The sequence below is a fragment of the Peromyscus californicus genome, unplaced genomic scaffold, assembly GCF_007827085.1.
Source record: "Peromyscus californicus insignis strain IS unplaced genomic scaffold, ASM782708v3 Scaffold_1__1_contigs__length_55948999, whole genome shotgun sequence".
NCBI classification, from domain to species: Eukaryota; Metazoa; Chordata; class Mammalia; order Rodentia; family Cricetidae; genus Peromyscus; species Peromyscus californicus.
Window position 1 is genome coordinate 24,971,718 of NW_026294492.1, and position 22,718 is coordinate 24,994,435.

Genomic DNA, 22,718 nt, shown 5'->3' on the forward strand with positions numbered 1-22,718 from the left:
GTGTGTGTGTGTGTGTGTGTGTGTGTGTGTGTGTGTGTGTGTGTGTTATTTTGTTTATTTTATGCATTCATTCATTCGTTTATTATTTTTTGAGGCAGACTTTGTTGCCTTGTCTGGCCTGAACCTTGATATGTAGACCAGGATGGCCTTGAATTCAGGGATCCTTCTCCCTGTGCCTCTTGAGAGCTAGCTGAGATTAAAGTTGTGCACCATCACAGCTGGGTTTATTTTGTTTGTTTGGTTGGTTTCTTTTACACACACACACACACACACACACACACACACACACACACACACACACACACCCCAGATTTTGCTATATAGATCTGGCTGTTCTGGAATTATATAGACCATGCTGTCTTGAAATAACAGTTACACCTGCCTCTGCCTTTGAAATAATAAACTTTGAAATTTTTTTTTTCTACACTATCATAACAAAAATCATACCAAATCTCCTTGTGTGTTTAAGCATTAATGCACATATTAGATCTGGCTGTTCTGGAATTATATAGACCATGCTGTCTTGAAATAACAGTTACACCTGCCTCTGCCTTTGAAATAATAAACTTTGAAATTTTTTTTTTTCTACACTATCATAACAAAAATCATACCAAATCTCCTTGTGTGTTTAAGCATTAATGCACATATTAGATCTGGCTGTTTTGGAATTATATAGACCATGCTGTCTTGAAATAACAGTTACACCTGCCTCTGCCTTTGAAATAATAAACTTTGAAATTTTTTTTTTTCTACACTATCATAACAAAAATCATACCAAATCTCCTTGTGTGTTTAAGCATTAATGCACATTCTTCTTCTGGCCAATGATAGGTCTCATTTGAGCATGAAATATGGTATAGAATATAATTTGTTACTATGAATTATAAGGTGAGGTGCACATTTCATTTTAGTTTCCTATATGTTGTATACCTTGCTTTGTATCCTGTCCTTTATGAGATTAATTTTTCTGCTCAGTTGTGACCATGAATATCTAGTTGTAAGTTATATTGTATTATTTTGGTGTTGGTCATGAAACAGTGTGTTCCTTATTTGTAAGATGTTTTCTCAGTTCTCCTTTGGACTCCCATTTACTTGAATATCCCACTCTCATTTCTTTGTAGGAGTCCTAGATATTCCCATGATCAGTTGGGTTGTTATGCTGGTGTCCAGGTTACTGGATTATGTGGCCACTGTTGAAGATGAAGCAGCAGCTGCAAAGAAACCTTTGAATGGTAAAGACAGGGAGAGGTTTCTGACAGGTATCACAAGTTTATAATAATGTGTTGGTGGGGAAATTCAGTGACTCCGCATTTGTTCCTGATCTGGCTATTGGCCTGGAGATACCAGATGTATGTAATTTATGTAAAATATGAGTTAATTTTCTTTAGGAATCTGCTGAAAGATAGAATTTACATTTGTGGACAAACTCCTTTGTCTGGATGTGAATTCTAATTAGTCAGTACATCCATAGATTTCATCCTGCCCCATATTTTGTTACTGTATAATAACCTAAAAAATGTATTACTATATAATAAGCTAAGTAGAAGTGAGTTTAAGGCAAGGCAATTTGTGGAGGATTTTTAATATTTTTGTTTATATTTGAGGTTGTGTTTCACACACACTGTTTCTGTGTGTGATAGCCCTGGCTTTTTTGGTAGACTAGATTGACCTTGAACTCCCAGAGATCTGCCTGCCTCTGCTCCCTGAGTGCTGGGATTTATGGTGTGCAACGTCTGGAGAGATTGTACTTTAATTACTACATTTCTCCTTTCCATTTTCCCCCAATTAAAATTTTATTTTAATAGAGTCTGCCGTTTTTCTTAACCACTGTTCATTTCAGTTCAGTTCTTTTAATTAGCTATAATTGTCCTTTATGCTTAGATTTGTAAATTCCTAAGATTATTATTACTACGTATTTTTTAGTAGGCTTGTAGCACAAAGCAATTTATAAATTAAGGGAAAATCAAACATCCAAGATCAAGTGAAATCTTGCATTTATTATAATTAATGATTTTATAAAAAAATTGAGGGAGCTGAACCTCATGTGTAAATACAACAAATATAACTCATGTAAGTTCTATGAGAAAGTGAAAGAATTCTCAGATGCAAGGAATTTATGTTGGTGTAAAAAAATGTGTATGTGAATCCATTTCTTCAGTTATAGGACAAAGGGGTAAACAATAGCATTAAGTTAAATATAACTATAATTTAAAGTTGGACACAGTAAAATTGTGTTGTGAAGTCTTTTTTTTTTTTTTTTTTTGGTTTTTCGAGACAGGGTTTCTCTGTGTAGCTTTGCACCTTTTCTTGGAACTCACTTGGTAGCCCAGGCTGGCCTCGAACTCACAGAGATCCGCCTGGCTCTGCCTCCCGAGTGCTGGGGTTAAAGGCATGTGCCTCAGCCGCCGCCACCACCCGGCTGTGTTGTGAAGTCTTAATTTTCATTTTTATTGTTTAGTATTAGAGAGAAGGCATGGTGGGAGGATATTTTCAGGACTTGAAGATTTTGAACTAAAACTTGATTAGTGAGTGGCAGAAATAGGAAAATATTTTAAAGTTATGCATAAATGAATCAGAAGAGGTACTCTGCATGATAGAATATACCTTTAATTCCAGCTATTGGGAGACAGAAACATTGGGGTCTCTGAGTTCAAAGTCAACCAGAGCTATATACATAGTGAGATCCTGTCTCAAAATAACAACAAGATCAGAGGAGAGGAAAGTGTGGCTTTAGACCATATTGAAGGAAAGAGCAATGCAGAATAGTGTGGACATGTTTCAATACACAAAAGTAAATGTAGTTGTGCAGCCTGCCTTTTGAATAATTAAACCCATCTTGGCAGTCATTAATCCAATTAGCTATTTCTAGTGCTTGTACAAAACCTTTTATTGTTATCATTATTTCTTGTTTAGAACACATCAAAGCTATGTTGTTCAAAATCAATCTTTTTGTTTGTTTGTTTTTTCAAGACAGAGTTTCTCTGTGTAGCTCTGTCTGTCCTGGAACTCACTTTTTAGTTCAAGATGGCCTTGAACTCACATAGATCTGCCTGCCTCTGCCTCCCGAGTGCTGTCAAAATGAATCTTAAGCATTGTAACAGAAAGTGTCTGGGATGCTCAAGAAGAGATTGGATACAGATCTCTGTTGTCAGTCATTTGTTTAACCTCCAGAGAGCTGTCTTACTTTCAAAAGCCTTGTTTTGGTTGATATATTGTTATGTTTTTGTTTTCTGGGTATAGAAGTTACTTTAAAGTCATATTTAACAGAATTATTAACAAAAGCTTTTCTTTCCAGGTAATCAGTGGAGTTTCATCAACAATAATCTGCACACTCAGAGCTTAAATAGATCATCTAAGGGAGGCAGTAGCCTCGATAGATTATATTCCAGGAAAATCAGAAAGCAGCTTGTTCATCATAAGCAGGTAATGGTCAGTAACTTTGTTTTAGTTTTGAGACTGTCATTTGGGATCATTGACCTTAGACAAGTGTGGAACATGCTGCCCAGGGTGTTGGTTTAACATTTTTTTTTTTTTTTTTTTTTTTGGTTTTTCGAGACAGGGTTTCTCTGTGTAGCTTTGCGCCTTTTTCCTGGAACTCACTTGGTAGCCCAGGCTGGCCTCGAACTCACAGAGATCCGCCTGGCTCTGCCTCCCGAGTGCTGGGATTAAAGGCGTGTGCCACCACCGCCCGGCTTGGTTTAACATTTTGACAACCTTATATGTAAAATGGAAAAAGATCTACTTTACTTAGTTTTGGTATTCTTTAAATTTTATGGTTCTCTGTTACTATTCTTCAAGGGCTTTGTTTGCCTCTTCATAGGGTTTCTTGACTTTTTCCTTCTTTACTCTGGCTGTCTTTCTGTGCTGCCATTTACCCTGTTTTATCTCCCCACCCCCCCACCCCCACCCCCCGTACAAACCCAGTAACACTTTCCTAGTGGCTTCCAGTTGATCTTTGGATTGAAGTTGTTTGTCAGCTGCCACTCTACCTTTTAGATTTTAATTTATTGAATTTAAGTTTGTGGGACCACCTGCCCTCTTTCTCATCCAGGATTTCTGCATGTGCTTCTTTCTTTTTTTTAAAAATTCTAAGTGCATATTTTTAGTCTTTTGCTTGGATAAACAGACATATTTTTCTGACATTAGTACATTATCACTTTCTCAAAGAGACATGCCATGGTCACTGAGCTGGAATAGCATGCCCATGCCACTGGGGTTACCAGAGTGTTCGCAGTCTTCTCGTCATTAATTTGTGTGTTTTCATCGGTCATGTTGTATTTTGTTCTTTTACTTTGTGTAGTTTATTGTGTGTACTGATTCAGTAAAATATTGGCAGGCAGGTGTGTAGTGTGTTTCCTTTCATGTCTAGCTGCTTTTCCTCAGAGTTGTGTTCTATATCAAGTATATCAGTACTTTGCCTTGTAGATTTTACTTATGTTACTTTCTATGTGCATGAGTGTTCTGCCTGAATGTGTGTGTCTGATAACTGAGGAGGCAGGCCAGAAGAGAGTATCCAGTCTCCTAGAACTGGAATTACACATAGGTGTGAGCTGTCATGAGGGTGCTGGGAACTGAACTCAGGTCCTATGCATGAGCGAGCAGCAAACTGTTGTGCCATTGTTCCACCCATAGTACTTTTATTTTTTATTGCTAAGTATGATTACATTCTTTGTTCTGAAACCCATTTAACCATTTTCCTGGTGATTAATCTTATAGTTTTTTTGTTTTTTGTTTTCTTGTTTTGTTTTGTTTTTCCTGGTTTTTGTTTTTTGTTTTTTGAGACAGGGTTTCTCAGTATCGTTTTGGTGCCTGTCCTGGAACTTGCTCTTAGACCAGGCTGGCCTTGAACTCACAGAGATCTGCCTGGCTCTGTGTCCTGAGTGCTAGAATTGAAGGTGTGCGCCACCACTGCCCGCCTAACCCTGTAGTTTTTAAAGATTCATTTCCCATTGTTGCTTTGTGCAATATAAAGAGAAAGCACAAACACACACACACACACACACACACACACACACACACACACACACACACACACACACTCCATCCCTTCTCCTTTTGTGTTCACTTGTACCTCCACACTTCGCTTTCATAGGTAGTCATGTATTAGAATGTAGTTCTGGTGTAGGATATCTTATAACCATTTCTCCTGAATCACTATGTAAACATTATTTATCATGTCATTTTTATCTGAAGAATTGAGTTTATAGAGGTGTCACCTTGTTTTGAATCAGCAGGTAGTTATAAATTTTGAAAAATGTTCTCATTCTTGGTGTGGTTCAGTAGTAGACTATATGTATGCGATAATCTAGGTGCTGAGTTTGATTTCCAAAAAGAAAGGTTAGTTCTCTCAAAGTATAAACTGTATCCTTGATTGCGAGTTAGAGTGTACTGTATTGTGTTCTTTTTTGTGTGTACTGACTGCATATGTGCCTTTGAGGCAAGAAGAAGGCATTTAATCCTTTGGAACTTGATTGTGAATAGCCTGTGCATTCTGGGAACTGAACTTGGGTCCTCTAGAAGAGCAGTGAGTGATCTTAACCACCGAGCCATCTCTCCAGCCAATTTACTAATTTTTTTTTAAAAAGCTTTATTTTACTTTCATTTGTGTGTGTGTGTGTGTGTGTGTGTGTGTGTGTGTCTGTCTGTCTGTCTTTGTGAATGTATGCCTTGTAAATACAGGTGTCCACAGAGACCAGAAAGACAGTGTTTGATTCCCTAGAGGTGGAGTTTATAAACCACCTGGTGTGAGTTCTAGGATCTGACTTTGGGTTTTCTGGAAGAACAACATGTGATTTTTAACCTGCCAAGTCATCTCTCTAGCCCTGTAATCCTATCTCTCCTAAAAATGAATGAATGAATGAATGAATGAATGAACGAATGAAGGAACGAATGAATGAACGAACAAACAAGTAAGTAAGTAAGTAAGTAAAACAAGCTGTGTCTGGGCCTGGACTCATGCATGGTTCAGAAATTAAGAAGAGTCCTTGCTGTTTTTGTAGAGGATCTTGGTTTGATTGACACACTCTCATGATATTTCAAATCCATATATAACTCCAGTTCCTAAACATCCAGTACCCTCTTCTGACATCTAACTGCCCCAAGCATACATGTGATGCACATACATATATATAATATATATGTGTGTGTGTGTGTGTATAAACAAAACACTTATAGCTATAGCTATGTTGATGGTTGTGCTCCCTCTCTCCCACCCTCCCTCCCTCCCTCCCTCCCTCCCTCTCTCCCTCTCTCCCTCCCTCTCTCTCTCTCTCTCTCTCTCTCTCTCTCTCTCTCTCTCTCTCTCTCCCCATGTTTTTCTAAGCGTATTTTCATTTAAAATAACTTTCTGCATACGTGGATGGATAAATGGGGAAGCTGGTCAACACATAAAATTGTTACAAGTAGAAAGTGCTTTTCTCTCTCTCTCTCTCTCTCTCTCTCTCTCTCTCTCTCTCTCTCTCTCTCTCTCTCTCTCTCTGTTTTTCCTACAGACTGTGGACTGTGGTTTAGGGGTAAAGGAGATGGTGTAGCAGTCAGATGACTTGTAGTTAGAGAATCAGAATTGGCTGTCACAGTTGAACACATGAATACAGGAGAATGTTTAAAATATGATTATATTTCATCACTTAATATATGTAATAAGCTGCAATTTTGAAGAATATCTTCATTAAAGGATGTTGAGTAAACTGTTTAAAAAGATCCCTGTTATTTTTTTGTTTCTTTTTTTTTTTTTGTTTGTTTGTTTTTTGAGACAGGGGTTCTCTGTGTAGCTTTGGAGCCTTTCCTGGAACTTGCTCTATAGCCCAGGCTAGCCTCGAACTGACAGAGATCCGCCTACCTCTGCCTCCCAGGTGCTGGGATTAAAGGCGTGCGCCACCGCCACCTGGAGATCCCTATTATTTCTTAAAACCATAGTTGAATCTGTATTTTCACTGGCCATTGTAGGGCCAGTGAAAAGGCATAGGGGTAAAAGCACTTGCTGCAAAAGCAGGATGACTTTAGTTCAAGGGGGAGACCAGACTCTATAGCATTGTACTCTGACATCTACGTGTGTGCTGCACACACTTGGGAACACACACAAATAAAGAATATTTGAAGAGGCTATTGAACAGTAAGAGAGACATACTCAGACATATTCATAATATTTACTACTATGAAGTGAAATTCTCATTAAATTGAAGCTAAGAATTCTTCAGCAATAAAAAATATTTTCTCTATGTACTTAAAATAAATAATTATTTTCCAGTATTGAAAAAAAATCAGCTTCTATAAGAAAGTTTTCTAATTACCTCCTTTCTCCCATGGGTAAGGAACTTACTAATATTCAATGATGAATGGAGAAACAATGTTTTTCTTTTAAAAAAATCATTTAAGTTTTATTACTAGGTTATTCAGAGGATTAGTTATTTATTTGAAGTGTGAATTCTGTAAGAAGTATAATTATTTACATTTTGTTCTTAACATTGATATTTTTAAGATTAAGTTGTTGATTTGTATTTTAAGCAACTTAACCTACTAAAGGCGAAACAGAAGGCTTTGGTGGAACAGATGGAAAAAGAAAAAATACAGAGTAACAAAGGCTCATCATATAAACTTCTGGTAGAGCAAGCAAAACTAAAGCAGGCGACCTCCAAGGTAAGATCTCTTCTTTGCTGTGCAATCGTGTCTGTAATGATGGTTGTTACTACTGTTACTATAATAATGATTACATGTTGTTCTTGTCAATACTCAATATCAGAATACTCATTTTTAATGTAGGAAATGCAGACTTCACCGCTTAGTACAGACCTTTAGAGTGGCTTGAGAGTAAATTGGAGATAGAGTGATTATTGTGCAGTCTTAGGAATTGGTCGTTTGACATTGATGGTTCTGTCTATTTTCATGAATCATAAAACGGGTTATAAATACCATCTCCTTATCCTTTTTTTTTTTTTTTTTTTTTGGTTTTTCGAGACAGGGTTTCTCTGTGTAGCTTTGCGCCTTTCCTGGGATTCACTTGGTAGCCCGGGCTGGCCTCGAACTCACAGAGATCCGCCTGGCTCTGCCTCCCGAGTGCTGGGATTAAAGGCGTGTGCCGCCACCACCGCCCGCTCCTTATCCTTTTAAAGACAGTTAATATGGAAAGTGCTTGTTGACATTTCTTCTTCCTTCAGTTTATGTTTTTGGGAGATTTAGATTTGGAATTAAAACTTTTTTGTATCCAGTGGTGCATATCTCTCAAAAACTGTCTTTGCCACATCAGAATTAAGTTCCAGTGATTTTTTTTTTCATATAATTAAAAAGTTTTTTTTTTCTCATGGTGGCATTTGCCTATATTCTCAATATTTAGTAGGTTGAAGTAGGTGGATCACAAGTTTAAGTCCACCCTGGACTAGAAGCAAGACTATTGTCTCAAAATAGAGAAAACAAGAAATACCCATTAAATTTATTTTCATTAATCCAAATTTGCAAGTAACATTGATTTTTCAACTTTAAACTTTTCAAGATTTTGAAATAATTTGAATCCAATATTTTGAAGTGACTTTATTTCTGTCTAGTTTGTATTAATTATTCGTTGAATGTTTTGGTAAATTTTGTTTTAAATACTGGATTTAATCTATGTTATGGCCTTTGTGCAATTTTTTTGCATGTCATGTACTTTAAATAGGAGATGATTTATGTCAGTCAGTATAGATAGCTGTTAATAGTTTCAACTTTTAGGCAGGTGTGATGGTTCAGAACTCCTGTAATCCTAACACCTGGGAGGTAAATGTAGAAAGATCAGAGGTTCAAGGTCACTTAGGGTTGAGGCTTTTTCAGAAGAGACAGCTTTTTCAGACAAAACATCACCATTGTTTCTTCGAAGCTTTATGATTTATATGAAAGTTTTGTGCATTGGAAATTTTCAGTTGGATATTTTCATCTCACAGGCGTATATACTGAGAGGTTTCCATTAAATAAACATTGCTCTAAATCATGTCAATTTCTGTCTGCAGCATTTTAAGGATTTGATTCGCTTGCGCCGGACAGCAGAGTGGTCTCGTTCTAATGTAGACACTGAAGTTACAACAACAAAAGAGAGCCCTGAGGTAGAGCCTCTTCCATTTACTCTGGCCCATGAGCGCTGTATCTCAGTAGTGCAGAAGCTTGTCCTATTCCTCCTGTCCATGGATTTCACGTGCCATGCAGACCTGCTACTGTTTGTCTGTAAGGTAAGTCAGTTATGATACAGTTTTTGGTCTATACGAAGAAAAAGAGCAATTTTCTTTTTTTTGCTTTCTGTTTATTTTCCTTATCTTATTGTGCCTTGAAAGATTTTTTAAAAAATACTTTCCCCCCCAATTCCTGAGAAAATCAGATGCAGTTTTTTATTTGGTTAAAACTTGAGGGTTTGCCTGGACAATAGTATTGTCTTTCATCCCAGCACTCTGGAGGAAGAGGCAGGCAGATCTCTGTGAGTTTGAGGCCAGCCTGAGCTACAGAGCTAGTTCTAGGAAAGCCAAAACTACACAAAGAAATCCTGGCCCAAAAACCCAAAAAACAAAACAAAACAAAAAAAAAAAAATCAAAACTTGAGGGTTTGAAATGTAGATTTTTTTGGGTAATCTATTGTAGATAATCTATTAATTCATATAGGAAATAAGTAAACATAAATGAGATTACTAAGTGACTTTGAATGCTATGATTCCTTTCCTGCAGTTCATTCATTCATTATTTATTTGTAAGTATTCATCCAGATTTAAAACAAGATGCAATATTTGGGTTTGGTGGCTCATGCCTTTAATTACAGCTGGCAGAGCAGGGAAGCTTCATTTGCAGAATGAGTTCAAGGATAGCCAGAGCTACACAGAAAAACCCCGTCTTGAAAATAGATAAGTAAATATAAAACAAAACCAAATATAGTATTTATTCCACAATATTTGTTTTATTTCATTTTAAATAACTTGATAAAAATCATCTCCTTTGAAAACTGTCATGTCAGTGTTTCTATTATTGTTGTTGTTATTATTATTATTATTATATTTAGCTAGTATTTTCTTTTTTTCCTTTATTTTTCGAGACAGGGTTTCTCTGTGTAGTTTTGGTGCCTGTCCTGGATCTTGATCTGTAGACCAGGCTGGCCTCGAACTCACAGAGATCCATCTGGCTCTGCCTCCCAAGTGCTGGGATTAAAGGTGTGCACCACCACGGCCTGGCCAATTTAACTACTATTTAAGCATGTGATTTTATGATGTGTTTCAGGTTCTAGCACGCATTGCAAATGCAACAAGGCCAACTATTCATCTGTGTGAGATTGTGAATGAGCCACAGCTGGAAAGACTGCTATTGCTTCTGGTTGGAACTGACTTCAATAGAGGAGACATCTCTTGGGGTGGTGCTTGGGCTCAGTATTCGTTAACCTGTATGCTACAGGATATTTTAGCAGGTTTGTCAGGATTAATTTCTCCTATGGTGTGTCAGAATTAGTTTATCATTGCTCAAGTATTGTCTAAAGGAAATTATAAGAGATTTCCTAAATGTATAAATGTTGCAGTGGTAACCATTTAAATTCTTATATTTATGATGACAGAGCAGTGGTTTTAATAAATTGCTAGGTTATTAGAATACATTGGTGGGGAAGCCCATATTTCATTATTACCACCAATGATAATGCTGCTCACTAGTTCTTCTGTGACCTTAGGGATCCAATCTGTTAGCTTCTTCATGTGTTACAAAAGAGTAATAAAAACATATAAATTATTAAAGTGGTTAGGACTATCCCCTCCAATCCAGGAGAGTTGTTGGCTCCGGTAGCTGCAGAAGCGATGGAAGAAGGCACATCGAGTGATGATGTAGGAGCAACAGCTGGTGACTCTGATGACTCCCTTCCGCAGTCTTCTGTTCAGTTGCTGGAAACCATAGATGAGCCTTTGACACATGATATAGCAGGTGAGATTTTTAAATTATATTTAAAATAGCTCTTACTTCTGTCCTTTAAATGAAAATAGGCTTCAAGTTGAGGAATGTTAATGGCATATAAAATTGAATTTTGTATTTTTCTGTTGTTTGAAAAACAGGAATTTTTTTTTGTTTTTTTTTTTTTCCAAGACAGGGTTTCTTTGTATGACCTTGGCTGTCCCAGGACTAGCTCTGTAGACCAGGTTGGCCTCGAACACAGGCCTCCCTGTGCCTCCAGAGTGCTGAGATTAAAGGCACGTGCCACTGTGCTATCATTTCATAATATTCTAAGCATTTTAATTTAGTATAATTTATATATTTCTTACATTTTATAACACTGTAAGTATTTTCATATATTATCTTAGTTTCTTTTCTGTTGCTGTGAAAAATCAATACCCAGACTACAGCAACTTAGAAAGAAAGCATTTGGGACTGGAGGGTTGGCTGAGCAGTTAGTTAGGAGCACTTCTTTGGTTTTCATCACCCACATAGTAGCTCACAACCACCAATTTCAAGGATCTGACATCCTTTTCTTGCTTATGTGGGCACCAGGCATGCATATGGTGTGCATATATGTACATGTAGACAAAACACTTACATCCATAAAATGTCTAAACATAATGGAAGTGTTTATTTTTTTCTACAATTTGTGGTTTTGTTTCATCACTAGGGAAGTCATAGTGATAAACTTGTTAAGCCGATCACATCACATCTGTAATCTGGAAGCAAAGATGGATAAATGCTCACTTAATGTTTTCTATACATTCCAGAATCTCAGTACAGTTAATGGTACCACCAAGAGTGAGTGAGCCTTCATATCTCAGTTAACACAATCAAGAAAATCTCCCACAGTTATGCTTAGATGGTTGACTTCCAGATAATTATAGATCTCAAGGTGACAGTTGTGATTAACCATCACTTACTGTTGAAGAAAATGCAAAGTAGAAAACATTATAAAAATACTCAGTGATGAAGACAAAGTTGAAAGCTCTTTAATATCCAAATATTGGGATATTATGTGTCTTTTCTCTTTTTAAAATCTGTACTTGTTAATTTGCATGTAGGATCCTTTGTGATCTGGATAATCCTTTGCAAAACTAAATTTTGTTTAGTATTGAACAAACATACACTCACACATATTTTTAACACCCTGCTATCACTTTCAACTACTTGTTCTTTAGTCCTATGTTCCCTCATAGTGCAGTCTTTTTAGCTGATTCCTTCTTCATTTGGAAAGACTTCTGTCTTTGCATACAGTTCATATTTGCTGCCAAGAGGCTTATTGTGTACCTACCAGTACAGTAGGACCTTTGCCATCAGTACGCTCTGTTAGCTGGTTATGTTGTAGAATGCTTAATTATCATGCACCTCTACCTCTAACCTTTTCTTAATCTAGTAAGGATAGAGAAGGTTTATTGATCTTTATGTACATATATAGAAACTAGTAAAGGCTCACATTTGCTGGCATTCTATAAAGATATGTTTAGTGAAAAGGAAGGATAGAAAAGTAATCATTGCAAAGTGTAGAAACTACTTAAAAATTGGAGACATCTGAGAGCAAGGTAATTTCTAATACATAGTAGATAAGTAAATAGTTGTATAACTTAATTCTTTTTTTGCTTTAGCCTGTGTACTTAATGATATTACCTGTAATGATAGTTAAAATACCATAAAAGTATTATGTAGGAGGTGTAACAAAAGATACATTAATCCATTTTAGATATGCCAGTAATTATTTTGAAGAGTAAAATTTATGCCACTTACTTTAAGAAGAGCAAATAATGTGGTCTTCTCACTAGGAAATCAGATATTGCATTGCTGTTTTCATAGTGTTTAGAGTGATAAATTTGCATGCTGATTAATACTTATATATAAATATTTAAATATTTTGAAGTGTGTATGTGTATGTTCTATGCAAATGAAATATTTAGTTCAACAACATAAAGCAGTATTTTGTTTAAATTTCATGTAATAAACTCTTCCAGTGATATCTTTTTTACTTATTTGAAGGTACACCTCCTCTCTCTTCTTTGGAAAAAGATAAGGAAATTGACCTTGAGCTACTTCAAGATCTAATGGAAGTTGACATTGATCCTTTAGATATTGATTTAGAAAAAGATCCTCTTGCAGCCAAAGTTTTTAAGGTATTTTGTATTAGAATAATTTCATCTTACATGTTTTTTCTAGTAATTACATGAAAGAGAAAAGCTTTCTTAGCAAGGTTTTTCAAACTAAAAACAAGTAAAAAAAACTTCAGTGTGAAGATAGACTGTGTATGAATAGGATTTAACAGATTTGTATACAGAGGCAGTGCATAGTTTTTTTTAAAACTTTCTATCAAATGATTACATCATAGGATCCAAGTGAACTTTCAACAAACACGGCACAAAAAAACCTGATATAATTCTTGTGTTTTATCAGACCATGATGCTGTAAAAGTAGATTGCAATAGTAAGAGGAACTGTAGAAACCACAAAAAAACTCGGCACTTAAACACATTTTTGAATAAACAGTGGGTCATCCAAGAAATCATAGAGGTAATAAATTCATAGTGACAAATGATAGTGAAAATGTGTCCTGTCAGAACCTCTGAGATATAGCCAAGGCAGTTCTAAGAAGAAAGTTCATAACAGAAAGTACTTATATCAAAAAATATTATATATCAAATAAATATATAACCTAGTAATGCATCTCAATAGCTCTCAATAAAAAATAGTCAATCCTAAACATAGATGTCAAGAAATTAAAGAAATAGATATTAAAAGAAAAAATTTATAAGCGGGCCATGGTGGTGTACAGCTTTAATCCTAGCACATGGGAGGCAGAGGTAGGGAGATCTTTGTGAGTTCAAGTACAACCTGGTCTTCAAAGTTCCAGAATGGCCAAGGCTGTTACACAGAGAAACCCTGTCTTGAAAAAACAACCAATATATAGAATCAACAAGAGTTGAAGGTATGAGAAAGTTAATAAGCTGGCAAATCCTTTGCTTATCTAACAGAAAGAGGGAGTAATGAGGCAAGCCATGCACATTATCCCCAAATTCGTTATTCCCAGCCCATTATTCAGCATACATAAAGTACATTAAGCTGCAGTATTTTGATAGTTAAAAAAAAAAAACAGTGGCAAGGGGGCTGGAAAATTGAGCAGTTAAGAGCATTGGCTGCTCTTCCTGAGGACCCGTGATTCACTACTATCTCTAACTCCAGTTCTAGGGAACTCAATGCCTTCTTCGGGCATTGCAGTAGATAGAGATATGCACCAATGAATGTAATAAATATACTTTTTATATAACATTTATTTTTTTAATACAATTAAACACAATAAACACACTTAAAGAAGTAAATGACAATGGTGTTTTGATCCCCAGCATTTCTGTGATGGAGAGAATTAATTTCTTCAAGTTGTATCATACTAAATAAACAAATTTCTCTCTTTTATTTTTTATTTATTTATTTTTTTGGAGACAGGGTTTTTGTGTGTAGCTTTGGAGCCTTTCCTGGAATTCACTCTGTAGCACAGGTTGGCCTCAAACTCACAGAGATCTGCTTGCCTCTGCCTCCCGAGCGTATAAACAAATTTCTAAAGTTTGAAGTAAAAATAAAGTGACAATTTCATGCAAAGTACATCTTATTTTCGTTTTAAAGTGATATTTCCATGAAGAACTATAGTAATAATCTCTAGAAGCCAGCAAATGTTAGTGATGGATTACCAGCATTTCGGACAGCCACTTGGAGTCTTACCCAAGATGAGATTATTGCTATCATTATTTCTTTGTTATTCTCGGACAGCCACTTGGAGTCTTACCCAAGATGAGATTATTGCTATCATTATTTCTTTGTTATTCTCCCTCAATTTTTAATGGAGATACAGCTGTAATACCTTATACAATTACTGCTCTTTGGGCTACATAATTTTATTAATGGTGCTGGTTACCTTTCAGGTTCTGATTCTAAGTTATTTTTATGTTTTGTCTGAAAAATGAGTAGGATATTACTGAAGAATTTTGTAAATTCATAAAATTCCAACAATTTTGGGGCATTTAAAAGAGGGAGAATGCTTAATTTGTAGACTTACTCCAGTTTACATACTACAAATTGTATAATCCATTAAAAATACTAACTTTTCTGTTTTTTTAAAGCCTATAAGCAGTACCTGGTATGACTATTGGGGAGCTGATTACGGTACCTATAATTATAACCCATACATTGGAGGCCTGGGGATGCCTGTAGCAAAGCCACCGTCAAACACAGAGAAGAACGGATCCCAGACTGTCAGTGTTTCAGTATCTCAGGGTAAGTGTGCATAGGAATATTTTACCTCATATGCTAAAAACATTGTGAATTTGTGTTTTCCTTTCAGAATTTGCGTTTTGAGTATACAGTAGCTGAGTTGCTGTCACTTGTGTGCTGCCTTTACCATTCATAACTGTTTCTGTCAGCATGTTTGTTTTGTTCTTCTTCTGTCTTTGTTTGTTTTGTTTTTTGAGACAGGGTTTCTCTGTGTAGTTTTGGTTCATGTCCTGGATCTCACTCTCTAACTCAGGCTGACCTCAAATTCAGAGACCTTGATGCCTCTGCCTCCCCAGTGCTGGGATTAAAGGCGTGCACCACCACGTCCGGCTCTGTTAGCATATTTAAAGACCTTCCACTTACTGATGGTCCACTCTGGTTTCTCTTTCAGAGTAAGACTGACCCTAAGCTATTTGATGGTTGTTTGATATGTGAAATGAGAATACGTTCTTTTACTTTGTTGTAATTCTTTTACTTTGAGATTATAAGTATATCATTTCCTCCTTCCCTTGCCTCTTCCTATCACCCCCAATACTCCTCCTTGCTTTTTTTCATTGTTATGTATGTATGTATATATTCGAAATACATAAATATAACCTGCTCAGTCTGTAGAATGTCACTCATATGCGTGTTTTCAGGCTGCTTGGGCAGTTATATTTATTGGTGAGATTTCATGGGTGTAGCATCAGGCATAACTAAGGAGACACAGTGTCACGGCAAATTCCCTAATCCTTTGGCTCTTAGCAGTCTTTGTGTTTACTCTTCCACAGTGTTTCCTGAACCTTAGGTACAAGTGTGTTTTCTTGGTATATCCATTGGGATTGGGCTCCACAGCTCTGCATTTTGATTGATTACAGTTTTCTGTAATGGTCTCCATCTGTTGGAAAGAGAAGTTCTCTTGATGGGGTGAAGACTCCACTTACCTGTGGGCATAGAAACTAATGTTTAGATTGTTGTCAGGGATTGTGTTGATTGAGGAAATTGGTGGTTGTAGATTGTTCTTCAAAATCCGTGGCTTTACTAGCACTTAGTTGGCTAGGTGTCCAGTACCAGGCATGGTTCCTCTCTTGTTGAGCAGATCTTAAGTCAGTTAGAGAGTTGCTGGTTACTACCAATATATGCCTGTCCCTACTGTACTCTTAGGGTTATAGTGCCATGCTGGGTATTACTGTAGTTTGTGGGCATCATGGCTGGATAGGACTGTTTGTTGCTTTCTCCTTTGGAAGCTTACATGACACTTTCTGGTACCATGAAAGCTGGTCCTTAAGGAGGAAACATTAAGGTCAATTCCAGTTTCGGGGTCTCTGTACCCTGCTCTGAAGTGTATGATATCTTCAACAATAGGGTCCCAACCTTCCACATTTAGGGGCAAACAAGGGCAGTAGCAACAGTATATTTTGGGAGGCTCTTGGATAGACAACCTTGAGTAACAGCTCAAAAGAGGGCTTCTGATGTCTGCTATTGGGGTGTTTGTTATGTGGCTTTGGCTCTTGAAGGATATATTGTTGTCCTAGATCAAAAAAAGTATGTTTTAGCAACATATACATATTTATCTACAGAACTGAATTTGACTTTTTTAAATGTTTTTTTTTTACTAAATCTGTATGTGTGTGTTATGTATTTGTGTAGACGTGTGTGTGTGTGTGTGTGTGTGTGTGAGAGAGAGAGACACTGAATATTTTCCTACATATGTTAAATTCTAATATGGTCCTTGATTTTCTATTTTAATCAGGTGCCCTTTTTTTTTTTTTTTTTTTTTTTTGATTTTTCGAGACAGGGTTTCTCTGTGTAGCTTTGCGCCTTTCCTGGAACTCACTTGGTAGCCCAGGCTGGCCTCGAACTCACAGAGATCCGCCTGGCTCTGCCTCCCGAGTGCTGGGATTAAAGTCGTGCGCCACCACCGCCCGGCAGGTGCCTATTTTTTAATATCATTTGTTACTCATCTGTTTTTATTGTAAGCTGTAGACATAGTATTTATAATTTTGATCTTTATATATATAAATTTATTTATTTATTTATTTATTTATTTTTTGAGACAGGGTTTCTCAGTGTAGCTTTGCACCTTTCCTGGATCTCGCCCTGTAGACCAGGCTGGCCTTGAAGTCACAGGCTGGCTCTGCCTCCCGAGTGCTGAGATTAAAGGCGTGCATCACTGCCACCCAGCTTATTATTTTTTTTTTTAATTTTTAATTTTTTAAAGATTTAGTTAGTTATTATGTATACAGTGTTCTGCCTGCATGTATGCCTGCATGCCATAAGAGGGCACCAGATCTCATTATGTTGTGAGCCATTGTGTGGTTGCAGGGAATTGAACTCAGGGCCTTTGGAAGAGCAGCCAATGCTCTTAACCTCTGAGCCATCTCCCCAGTCCCCAATTTTGATAATTTTCATATATAGTTATTAAATATATTCCCAAAGTTACTTTTATTTATTTGGATATGTAAATTGTCTCATATGACTAATAGGACTCCTTTAAGTGGCTTCTAGATCGATAAGTGTTCATTATTTTTGAGCATTTTCTAGTTCTTGGGCAAAGTAAGATGACTCTCATTCATCATTTACTGCTTTTGCATGTACTTGGGAGTTAGTCTCTTCTATAATTAGTAGTGTATTTTAAAAATTTGTCTAAAAAAACCAAGATTTGGACAGAAGTTATTACTGTCTTAGTGACTGTTACTATGTATGTGTCTACACATTTATCTGTGTCAAGTGTGATAAGCTAACATTTATTTCTATGTCTGATAGTTCTGTTGAATTTCTTTTGGTTTTCTCTTGTTTTTGTGAGGCTGGGGTAGGGCGCCATCTCCCATTTGAATGTCTTTCCTTCTGTTGTCATTGTGTCACTTACTTATTCCACCTGTCTCTGTACTGTTCATTTCCCATCTTTATCTGCATGCTCAGATGTTCTCCCTGGTTTAGTTCTAATACCACATGCTAGGATTTCTTTTTGTGAAATCAAAGCCTCGTCAGCCCTTTCTGGGACCAGATGTTGCCATGGTTTCTGTTAGGAAGTACATGAGTAATAACTGATCAGGTATCTCTTTTTTTTGTAGCATTAGATGCTCGTCTAGAAGTTGGCCTTGAACAGCAAGCAGAACTTATGTTGAAAATGATGTCTACCCTGGAAGCAGATTCCATTTTACAAGCGTTAACAAATACATCTCCTACTTGTAAGTTTGATTATTCCTGAGTATCAAATGTTACTCATCAAGAACAAGTTTAAAATTCTATGGCTGCTGTAAATTTCAAAGAGCTTAGAGTATATAGCATGCAGCCTATATAATTTGGTAGTTAAATAAGACAATGTGGACATTTTAGGCTCAGGCCAAATATAGTTCCATGTAACTTCAGTCCAAACACCTAAAGCATGTTCCTATTTTTGTGCTGTTGTGAGGTTGAGGGAATTCTGGGGAATACTATATAATTCATTACTTGCATTATACATCCATGACACAACTAACTTTAAATTTTTTTTTAAGGACATTGCTGTCTTCGTACACACATATACTGTATGGTGATTACATTCCACCTTTTTGTTTTGTTTTTCGAGACAGGGTTTCTCTGTGTTGCTTTGCGCCTTTCCTGAAACTCACTTGGTAGCCCAGGCTGGCCCTGAATTCACAGAGATCCTCCTGGCTCTGCCTCCCGAGTGCTGAGATTAAGGGCGTGCACCACCACCACCTGTCTTATTTTTTTAAATGAACGTAATATTTGCAATTGTAACCTTTTTTTTTTTTTTTTTTTTTTTTGGTTTTTCGAGACAGGGTTTCTCTGTGTAGCTTTGCGCCTTTCCTGGAACTCACTTGGCAGCCCAGGCTGGCCTCGAACTCACAGAGATCCGCCTGGCTCTGCCTCCCGAGTGCTGGGATTAAAGGCGTGCGCCACCACCGCCCGGCCAATTGTAACCATTTTTAAGTTCACAATTCAGTGGCATGAATTACATTCAAGATATTAATTACACTCATGATATTAATTACGTTTTTGGTATTCATTGATTACATTCACAGTATTCATTCAATAACTATTTAAAATATTTTTATTCTGAAAAAAGCATCTTTATTCTGAAATACTGGGCTGGAAGGTATAAGTGAAATGTCAGCTAAAGATCTCCTAACTGAACCCCAGAATTGAGAGACATTACATTCTAATTACAGCTAAAGGAAGGCAGATTTTTTTCTAATGGTGAAACAGGTGGTCTGCCAGATTTGGCCATTGCTGATGTGGATGAACACTGCTATATTTACTCCTGTCAGGGAAGTGCATTTTGAGGAATACCCTGCTCATCAAAGACAAACATGTTTTTCCCTTGGGTATACACACCACTTCTCTTTCTCCTAGGCTAAATGAATAAAGAACTGTAGATGGATATATATATATATATATATGTAGAAGAGAATTCAGATATATTTTGGCTCATGAATTTGGGGTTTTAAACCTTCCCTGTGTAAATGGGAAGTTTACAATCTGCATTTATTTCTTGCTCACAGAAGATGGAGTAAAGGGAGAAGACCTCTACTATTAGCACATAAAAAAATACTGTGCATTATCTCCCATCTAATATGGGAACCTCTTATAATGGGTCCAGTCCCCTCATGATATGAGACAGTGACATATTCCCCCAAGATCCTATTTTATTATTTGATATTGCTTATTTAAATTTATTGGCAGTCTTTTTACAATAATACCTGCTTCTGTTAATCGTCTACACTTGACTACTGTCCTGCACCAGGTGTGTCCCTTTTTAGTGTAATACTCTTCTGAATGTATGATAAAATTTTCTTTTTAATCCCAGCACTTGGGAGGCAGAGCCAGGTGGATCTCTGTGAGTTCGAGGCCAGCCTAGGCTACCAAGTGAGTTCCAGGAGAGGCGCAAAGCTACACAGAGAAACCCTGTCTTGAAAAACCAAAAAAAAAAAAAAAAATTTCCACAGTGTTCTTGTATTTTCTGCTCCATATATATATATATATTTAAGCTATTGTGTGATCTGATCAGCAAACTTTGAAAAGCTACAACGTTGATTCTCAAGTGCAGTCAAGGTTAAGAAATAATGTACTACAGGATTGTGGGTCTAGGTCAGTGGCAAAGCACCTTTCTAGAATGCTATATCCTAAGTTTAATACCACAGTAAGAGAGTAACTGATGCACTTTATATACTAGAATATTCTAAAATTGCCGTCTTAATAAATAGTCAGGTTTCCCTTTTATTAATTTTGGAAAATTGTTAGAGATTAGTGTTGTAACTTTGGGAGCCTCTCTTTTCCCTGTCTTCTTAAATATCTAATAATTCATAAAACCAATTTCCACAAGTACTATTATAGAACCATTGTACAGAATTTAACTTTAATAAAAGTTTTTAGCCTATTCTTGACTGTTGATAAATTCACATGTGTTCTGAAACTTGCTTATAAAATGGTACTTGTGCTTGATTTTCAGTTTCACAATCTCCAACTGGAACAGATGATTCACTTCTAGGGAGTTTACAAGCAACAAACCAGAACAGCCAGCTCATTATACAGTTATCATCTATCCCAATGTTAAATGTTTGTTTCAATAAGCTGTTTTCCATGCTTCAAGTCCATCATGTTCAGGTAGGACTTTAGGGGAAAAACAATGAATTTTGACAAATTACTTCTCTATTAATGGATTTAACTGACTGGAAATTCATAAATGACCTGACCATGATGGTTTCTTTGTTAAATTCAGTTAAGAAAAAATCTTAGGAATACTTACTAATGCCCACTCTTTAGTGATCAGCCATTTTGTATTTTCATGAATTTAACCGTTGGTACTTTTCTTTCTGATATGTATGTATAAACCTGTGGTTGAAAAGAATTAACTTACTCAGTTTTCATGAGGAAAACATGAGGTATGAGGGGAACTATACATTTTAATTAAGTTAAATTATAATTAAAATATAAATTAGATTTTAAGATCTATTTGCTTGTGAACCAAATTAAAGTAGCTAGAAGATAATCAGAAATTATTTACTCATGACAAGTTTATAATCGTAAAGATTTTTGTTTAAGTGGTACTTTGTAATATAAGTACATTTTCCCTTTCTTAGTTTTCTTTCTTTTTCTTTAAGTTGGAATCACTTCTTCAGTTGTGGCTCACATTGAGCCTTAATTCTAGCTCATCAGGGAACAAAGAGAATGGAGCAGATATTTTTTTGTATAATGCTAATCGGATACCTGTTATCTCATTAAATCAAGGTAAGGTTTTTTTTAGCTGGAAAACTATTAATGTAATCCAACTAGCAAATTTTTAAATGGTCATAATTGAGAGAAAAATGTACAGTATTGTTACAGTTGTATTGTTTTGGTGAAAGAAGTGCTTTCTGGGTGGGTGTGGTAGTGCATGCCTTTACTCTAAGCATTTGAGAACAGAGGCAGGTGGATTTCTGTCAGTTTAGGACCAGCTTGGTGTACATAGTGAGTTACAGACCAAAATAGAACTGCAAAATGAGCCCCTATAGCAAATTTTTAAATAAATAAATAAATGGTGTACTCTTTTTGAAACTCAATGTTAGACCTGGCTAATGTTTTTGGTCAGGTGGTCTTGCATGGGTTTTAGGCTGCCCTGGGACACGTAGTGGGTTCCAGTGTAGCCAGGGTCACATAGTGACTTTGCTTTACCTCTTCTTTCCCCTCCTTTTCTCCCTTCCTCCATCCATAGATGTTTGTGCGTGAGTGTCTATGTCTGTTTGTCTTCTGTGTGCAGAGGAGTGTGTCAGGTGTCTACTCACTGTCCTCCTTATTCCCTTGAGTCAGAGTCTTTTATTGAACCTGGATCTAGGTTGGCAGCCAGTAAGCCACAGCAGTCCTCCTGTCTCTGCTCAATACTAGAGTTTGGGTGTTGTACCTCCAACCTTTTACATGGGTGCTGGGGCTTTTACCTTTGGTCCTTAGATTATGTAGCAGACGCTTTTCCATGCTGAGCTGTCTATCCCTTCAGCATGTTTACATTCATTTTATGGTGTTTTTTCCATGCTATAAGGTTTTGCTACTTTATTCTTTGGGACTCTTTTTCTTCTGTGTTTCTGCTTATGTTGTTGGAATCATTTTTTCCTTTTTAGTAAGGATTTTTTCCCTGTGTCAGAGAAAGCTCATGTTTGGGTTAATAATACCATGACGTCTGTAAGTTTGGGAATGTGTCTTGATTATTTGTTCACTTGGATATGTACAATATCCTGACATTCCACACTTCAATTCCTTCATTCAACATTACTCTTTTTTTTTTTTTTAAATTTTTTAACTATAAATTCCCTCTCTTTGGGGCATTCACCCCAGGTGGTATACATTGCTTCTTCATAGTTGCGCCTTTTGTTTACTTGGTGACCTTTGGATAGACATTTGCCCTTCTTAGCCCGTATAGTATCCTATGTCCTCTGAAAGTGAACATGAAGATTTGAAGCTTCTCATTTACATGACTTTGTGAGGTTTTTGTGAGCAGACAGCTCAGCAGCTAAGAGCATTTGCTGTTCTAGTAGAGGACCTGGGTTTTGTTCCCAC

The 22,718-nt window shown here is 36.6% G+C and overlaps 1 protein-coding gene across 1 annotated transcript in view; it reads left to right on the forward strand.

Annotated features, from left to right (window-relative positions):
• Birc6 (baculoviral IAP repeat containing 6) overlaps positions 1-22,718 on the forward strand; it is a 205,629-nt gene that overhangs the window by 85,075 nt on the left and 97,836 nt on the right. The window contains 11 exon segments of the mRNA XM_052746262.1: positions 1,122-1,259; positions 3,296-3,423; positions 7,504-7,635; positions 8,976-9,191; positions 10,222-10,405; positions 10,753-10,908; positions 12,928-13,061; positions 15,056-15,209; positions 18,260-18,376; positions 20,641-20,795; positions 21,293-21,419. Coding sequence (XP_052602222.1) covers positions 1,122-1,259; positions 3,296-3,423; positions 7,504-7,635; positions 8,976-9,191; positions 10,222-10,405; positions 10,753-10,908; positions 12,928-13,061; positions 15,056-15,209; positions 18,260-18,376; positions 20,641-20,795; positions 21,293-21,419 — 1,641 coding nt within the window.